The sequence below is a fragment of the Anastrepha obliqua genome, chromosome 3 (genome assembly GCF_027943255.1).
Source record: "Anastrepha obliqua isolate idAnaObli1 chromosome 3, idAnaObli1_1.0, whole genome shotgun sequence".
Classification (NCBI taxonomy): Eukaryota; Metazoa; Arthropoda; class Insecta; order Diptera; family Tephritidae; genus Anastrepha; species Anastrepha obliqua.
This window is the reverse complement of record NC_072894.1, coordinates 71,920,884-71,928,501: the sequence shown is the minus strand read 5'-3', so window position 1 is coordinate 71,928,501 and position 7,618 is coordinate 71,920,884. Positions and strand designations below refer to the sequence as shown.

General features: G+C 39.0%; 1 protein-coding gene across 1 annotated transcript in view; it reads left to right on the top strand.

Moving 5' to 3' along the window:
• Nucleotides 1-4,861: 4,861 nt before the first annotated feature.
• LOC129242379 (uncharacterized) overlaps nt 4,862-7,618 on the top strand; it is a 30,632-nt gene continuing 27,875 nt past the window's right edge. The window contains exon 1 of the mRNA XM_054878987.1: nt 4,862-5,998. Coding sequence (XP_054734962.1) covers nt 4,904-5,998 — 1,095 coding nt within the window. The 5' untranslated portion in view covers nt 4,862-4,903. The remainder of the gene's footprint in view (nt 5,999-7,618) is intronic.

Here is a 7,618-nt window from a genome sequence, read left to right as displayed (position 1 = left end):
AACGGCAAACTAAATGTTTGTTGCTTTGCACCCTGTTTGGGTTTTTTGCCATGCGTCTTGTTGCTGTTTCATAAATGGGGGGACCTACAGTTTTAAGCCGATTTCGACGGGAGATATTTTTTATCAAGAGCTTTTTAATGGAGGAGCGACCGCTGTTAGAAAAAACTTGTCTTTCAAGTGTTTCGTGCTCTGTGCACCTACGAATGGTAGTCCCGCAACAACCCATTCTGCTGCGGCAACTGCGTCCATTACATACAAATATAGTTTCGGGGAGTCTTTCACTCTACTAAAACAATGCAGGACTGATAGGCGAATTGTAACTAAAATGCACAATTGGTTCCCACAACTTTCTGATGTACAGCTAGTTTTTCCAACGAGCAATCTTACCTCACACTTATGCATAGCTATGTAAATTTGGTTATCAAGCACTCCATGAACTGTAGACGTGGTCGAGTTGTGAATCTTTAATAGTTTTTTTTAGAACTCAAGAAAAGAAATCATATCCTTATGAACTGGAGATTTATCGCCGATAGATTAAGTTTAGGTATTCGTGGGTGCGTTTACCAGCATCCTTTTAAGCAGCATTGAGTAAAATGTAATATTAAAAAACGTTAGTTCACATATTAAATGAAGTTGGACGAAAGATCGATGGGAATAGGACTATTTCTTTTTTCTTGATCTGGAGCTTATCTTACAATTTATGGTCATAGCATAATGATGTCTTGCTAAATGTATGCAATCTTCGAACGGAAGTACGATTTTATGGAAAGCTTTTTCATTCCAAAAATGCACTAGGTGACTTGTAGATAATTGTCTACAAAGAGCAATATCTCTTGGAAAATAAAAAAAATATTCACCAACCGAGTGCCACCTGCGCACAAAAGCTTTATTTCAGTTTCTCGGTCACTGCAATCTGTCTCAGTCATTGATATCACTGAAAAGTAATAACTTGGATGTATCTGCTACTAACTACTAGGCACGGCAAAGGAACACACTGAAATTCATTTAACCACTTGCCAATTGCTATTTGTTTTTGAACAGATAAACTGTTACTCAGCTTATCCAATGCTAATGGTGGATCTATCAACTTCGCCCGGGGAAAGCTTTCAATAACAGTGGGTATAATTCAATGCAGCATAACTAAATATACTTCTGCTCAAATATGAACGAGACGGTATCAATAAAACGGTCCGCGGATGACATATGGCAAAAATAAATTTTTTGTTTTTTAGTAGGACTGTTATAAGCTTACATGGCAAATTTCAGCGTGATATGTCACATAGTTTGTTTTCTGTGCTACTGTAAACAAGTCAAGCTCAACTGTGTTCTTCGAATTTTCTTTTATGACATCAATTGTCTCAAAATGTTTTCCACATAGCGGCAACTTGAGCTTGGGAAACAGGAAAAAGTCACATTGAGCCATATCAGGCGAATACGGTGCTTGCGGAATGATATTAACATTATGTTTGTTCAAATAATCGCGAACAAGACGTGATGTGTGAGCTGATGCATTATCGTGATGCAAGAACCATGACTTGTTGTCCCACAATTCCTTCCTTTTAAGACGAATGTTCTCGCGCAAATGCTTTAAAACGTCTAAATAATATTCAGCGTTAACGGATCGGCCTTGCGGAAGGAACTCCGAGTGCACCACACCTTCGTAATCGAAAAAACAGTCAGCATAACCTTAATTTTTGAGCGACTTTGGCGTGTTTTTTTGGGTTGATGTACGGCCCTCTTTGAACGATTTGTACCACTGGAAAACACGTGCACGCGATAGAACAGAGTCCCCATAGGTTGTCTGCAACATTTTGAAGGCATCTGCAGCCGAAATTTTGTTATTCCAACAAAATTTCAGACAAATTCTTTGTTCAACTTGAATTTCCATCGTTAAATTCGAAGAACACACTCGAGCTTGACTTGTTTACAGTAGCACAGGAAACAAACTATGTGACACATCACGCTGAAATTTGTCATGTAAGCTTATAACAGTCCTACCAAAAAACAAAAAATTTATTTTTGCCATGTGTCATTCGCAGACCGTTTTATTGATACCGTCTCGTTCATATTTAAGCAGAAGTTATTGTGAATGTTTAGATGACTGGTGTTTGCGGAATATCAGCATCATCTCATCAGCTGCTTTGCTTTTGTGAGATTGGAATATTTTTGTATCTCATTAGTATAAGAAATCATGGAATAACAATTTTTAAATTCTCAGTAGTCCGAAAAGTTTAGAATTTTCTAACACGTACGTTGCAAAGCAATCACAAAATCATAAATCACTTTTACCTACTTTTATTTTTATAAAACAAGAATCTTTAGTAGCCGTAGTTACCTAAATCTTTCGCTGTAGATGGTGTTTTAACGTTATGGTGCATACATTTATTGTGATTTTTCTTAGAAAACGATAATGAAAATATTACGTACTAATATGACTGATGTGTCAGCATGACCATCAAGTGCCAAATATAAGCAGTGTAGATACATTTATTTACGATTATATCTACACTCAATATAAATTAAAAGGATTCAATGTATTATATTATACTTTCATGTTTTTAGCACATCATCAATGCAAGAAAAAGCTATCGAATATGAATTTTATCAAGAATGATACTACATCGGCTGGCCAATCAATTTATCTTTTATCAACACTTCACTATATTTCGTCAATTGTGGGTAGTCCCATGTATACACACATACTTATATGTGGAAATTTGTATGCAATATTTTTTATACGATGTAATTTTATATGTAACAGCAGAATTTACAACAGCTAAGGCTGCAGCAGCCATTAATCGGATTTCCATTGTCGGCTACTTGGCGCGTGTATACAAGTAATGTGATTATGTGGTATTAGGTGCAAGTGTAGGGCTGATGGTGCTCGTGGGCGGTTATCTATGCTCGTAATAACCTAATCAAATCAGACACTGCTTCATTTGGCCATTCATGCTCACATTTCTAGTTAATACACCAAAATAAATCAATTCAACGTAACCTGCCTGAACATTTTTGTTGTTTCGTTACTAAACTACCCCACAGGGAAATCCACCAGTATCGCATTGTTGTATTTATAGTGAACTTAGAATAATGAAAAGGGTTTATCCTACTACCAGTTTTTTCCGTGCAATACCATGAGTTTGGGCTCAAATTCCCCCTCTAATTCCTGATGTTATGGAACCACTTCGGCTCTCTGTATGATTCAGAGAAGTAAGAAATTAGAGAGCGGCAAGAGTGGGAGTGCGGTCCCGGTAGTCTAGCGTAAGTGTAAAGTAAAAGTAAAGTACGACCTTTGCATTTTTCCAAACTTACCTACTTTCCTAGTTTCCATAGCAAAAAAAAAGACAAAACAAACAAAAAAAGTTCATTCCACAATCCCAACAACCTTATCCTTCCAATCCTTACTTCTGTACAAACGTCAGCGCATTACTTGCATTGTGGCTGCTAAAATAAGCAAAATAACAAAGAAAAAGACACAGGCTACACATTGCATCAGTGGCGTCAGCAAGAGGATGCGGGCAGTCGCGGTAATAGCGCAGTCACACCAAATCAAATTTAGCGAAATCCTCAACAATCTGTGTGATCCTTCTACCAGAAAAATGAGACACACAGATGGCGCTTCAAGCAGTAAGAAGGCATAGTTCCTAAACAACGATAGGTGGGCATTCCCACTACTTAGAACTGGTAGCGGCACGCTAATCACCTACCCTGTCAGAAAGCACAATCGTTTAACGAAGTGAAGATGAGTCTTGTCGAGGTCGTATGCTTCCGAGTGGAGTGAACAAGGAAAAAAAGAGGGGGACCATGACAGAGAACGTATTCCTTGTATTTTCTGCAGCTGCGACGGAAGTCCTTAGAGTAAAACCCCTTACGTTCCCATTTGTTCTGATTAGGCAGTGCCTGGTGATGATACCACCCACTGTACTAATGGCAGGCTAGTCTTGATTGATTCGGCACCTAGTTCTGTGTTAATTCCTTCTAGAAAAGATCTCTCCAGTTAGCTTACAACTGGGCTGCGTGATCCGTATATTGACTAGCGCGATGTAGGTCGACTCGATCCAGAAGTTACTTGAGGATAAAATGATGCCCATATGTGGGGGAGAGTTTACTGATTTAAGATCAGTTTCGTTTCTTGCCAACTCATCCGCGTTGCAATTTTTAGGAATGTGTCTATGTCCAGGGGCTCAAGAAACCAACGTTGCGCCCCTTAGACAGCGCGTTTAGAATATTCCCACCTTCAATTGCTACCTTGGATGAAGTATTATAGCACTGTTTAGATTTTATGGTAGCTTGCAACATACTGGAGAGTTTTATGAAGTGATGCTATCTACCTTTTCCTTCTCTCTTCAGAAGTACCCATATTCAATTCTTGGGACATCAATTAATTCTTCTTTCGACACAGATCTCTTACTTCCGAGCGCTTTTTCATGTTTCAAATTAATGAAAGTAAAAGAATAAACCTTGTTGTCACCACAATTTGTAACATATTAATTTGGCTATTATGACTGCGGATATCCACACAGGAGTGTTCTTGCGGCAGCTGCAGCCATCTTTCTGAGGATTTAAAGTTGGTTCTTTTCAAAGAAGCTTATTGATAAGTATAATATGCAATATGTGGAGGCAACATATTATATTTTTTTTATAATTTCGAAGAACTTATTGTTCCATCCTCTTTTTTACTTTAAGATTTCTATTTTTACCCAATTACATTCGTACTTTTGAGACTAATTCATATTTTCCCTACGGGATGTTTATTTATGTATAAACGTATGGATGTGTGTATGTATATTTTCTAACTATATCATTATTGAAATTCTTCTCCAATCTTTTCTCCTTTACTTCTAGCACAAATTGCCCGCACGAAAAGCGCGCAGGCATACACAGAGCGACTGTGGGGACAGCAATGATGACAGCTACCATGGCGGCCAAAGATACATATCAATTTACGCGAACTAAAGCCAGTACCACCATCATCACCAACACCACCTTAACCCCCATTACCACCATAACCACCACCAACCCCATCAACTCCAGCCAACGGCGACAGCCATTTTACCAGCAGCCGCCAGCAGTAACAACAACTACATTGACAACTCCAACAACAGCAGTACAAACAGCGATGGGTAGAGCGATAAATATTGGTTTTACTGGCTACACACACGCTTACATAAATGATCATCGAGCTGGCGTTGGTGAAATAAATGAAAAGGTACTGCAAGATGAAGTGACCGGCACCCGTGTTACAGCCACAGCCGCCGCCGCTGTCGATATTGGAATCGATGTTGTTGATGATGATGAGGGCAATGTCGATGGCAATGGCAATACAGATAGTGTCGCCGGTATGGCTTCCATCGCATCGACGGTTGTTGGTGATGACGTTAATTTTGCCGTTGACTCACGTAAAGGTATGCCGACGGGCGGTATTGAGATGGACGACGGTGATGACAGCGAGTCGTTCGGTTCAATGGAAACATTATCTGACAACGTAGCTGTTTGGGTGGATGGAGAAAAGCATTGGGTGGCAGGTGTGGATGCTAATACAACGTGTGCGGATTTGATTGGTGCGTTGCTCAATTATCAAAACGCACAGCAGCTGCAACAGAAACAATACCAGCAGCAGCAGCATACGTTTAATGTCAACACTGGCAAAAACAACAATAATAATAATAACAATAACAGCAAAATGTCCAGCAGCACTACAAATACAGCCATCAATCAATCAATGTTAATAAAAACATCAACGAATACCAAAGAAAATTGCGATCCATTGCTCGCTGTGAGCGGTGAATTGACTATTGGTGGTTGCTTCCCTGCTGCGCCTTCGTTGGCGCTAACAGTTCCCGCAACTAGTAGGGCTGCTTCTATCGCCGGTAACTGCTTGACGCAGGCATGCGAGTACGCCATTGTCAAGCAGCATCGTCACTGTGAAGAGTATTTAGATGGGAAAGCGAAGGTGTTCGACGTGTTGCCAGTGCATGATGGTACTACAAGAAAGGAGGTAAGCGCGAGTGCACATTTATTTCTGCCATCATGTCACAATATTGCGTGCAAAATTCTTGGGCTGTGTGATTATGTAGTCTTGGAAATCTATGGATCATTTATTTATCTAGTTTGCAAAGAGCATAGGTGTAATGTACAAAGAACTTAGGTGTAGATACGCACGCACATTCATAGGTAGTTAATCAAAAAGTTGAATACAGCTTGACTTGTAAACAGATGAACTCGGATATACATATGTATAATGTAACGGCACGAAATTCCATTAAAATGCGACCAAGGCTAAGCTTCGTCGGAGTTGTCTGGAATTACTAGTTTTTTGGAGTAAGATGATTCACTGCAAGGAAAAGAGGCCTTTTTAGACAAGTATTACAAATACGTCCATTGCGGTACCATTCAAGATTGTTGTCGTCAGAAACTACAATATGCCATAGTAACTTCGGCAATTTTGGTTATAAAAGTCCGATTATAGGACCATCTTCACTATTTAAAAATATATTTATGTAAGTACTTGTATACAAAAATCCAATATGTGACGCACAAACCGCAAGACAGGAGATTGTATTACTGAGGAACCAATTGGCCCATTGTTGCACCCCACATCTCCATTTTCTATGAGCTACTGAATGCGAATTATGCTTCACTAAGTAAAAGTAAATATATATTTTCATTAAACCACTTGATTCTTGGGTTTTTTTTCACAAAAATGTAACTAAAAACATCACGTTTTTTTATTTTGTATTTAAAAGGTTTTTATTGTTTGAAAAAAATAAAAATAACAAATGACAATTAGCGAATGGCAAGCAGGATTCGTTCATGTGTCGTATGCAATACAAACATGTCGGGGCCTGCAAGCAGCACCCGGATTGGTGTGTTAGAATATGTCTACTGCACACCAGAGCTGTTCGTTCAAAATCATTGAGTGATCAATCAGATACTAGGCCTCTTCTTTTCACCAAGCGTTAGAAAGTGGCGAATAAATGAAGCAGCTGGTATAAATGAGCATACCTATAGTACATATATTGGTAACGCGGGAATAGAGCTACCTTAAATTATATAGTATGTGTTCGTATACCAGTCTAATGAGGTACAACCACACTCGCTAGCGCGAATCTAGCTTGATAAATTTGCTGTTGCTTTCGCATGAAAATTTTTCGTTAAGCTAGTTGAGCATAGATATAGTAAGCGGAGAAATGCTAATAGAAGAGGCCTACTGAGAATAGACATTGCCATACATTTTTTACATTTCATAAAAGAAGAGCTTGTGGTAATTTCTGCATTTTGAAAATTTTTTTGATTTTTTTTTTTGGTTATGATATTTCTTCTTCTCTTGCACTCGTACAGCTCATTGTTCCATCGCCTGCGCTGTTTGACATCACCAACAAGCAAAAGTCCAAGAATCTTCAGCAAAATCTTTCTCCCGAACACTCCAAGCGATGCCTCAACGGATATTGTCATCGTCTAAGCATCTGCGTCATACGTTAGGACGGACATGATGAGAGCCTTGTAGAGTGCTAGTTTTATTTGTCGAGAGACGACTTTACTACTCAATTGCCTACTTAGTCCAAAGTAACACTTGTTGGCAAGTGGAGATTCTTGTTGGATTTCCAGGCTGACATTA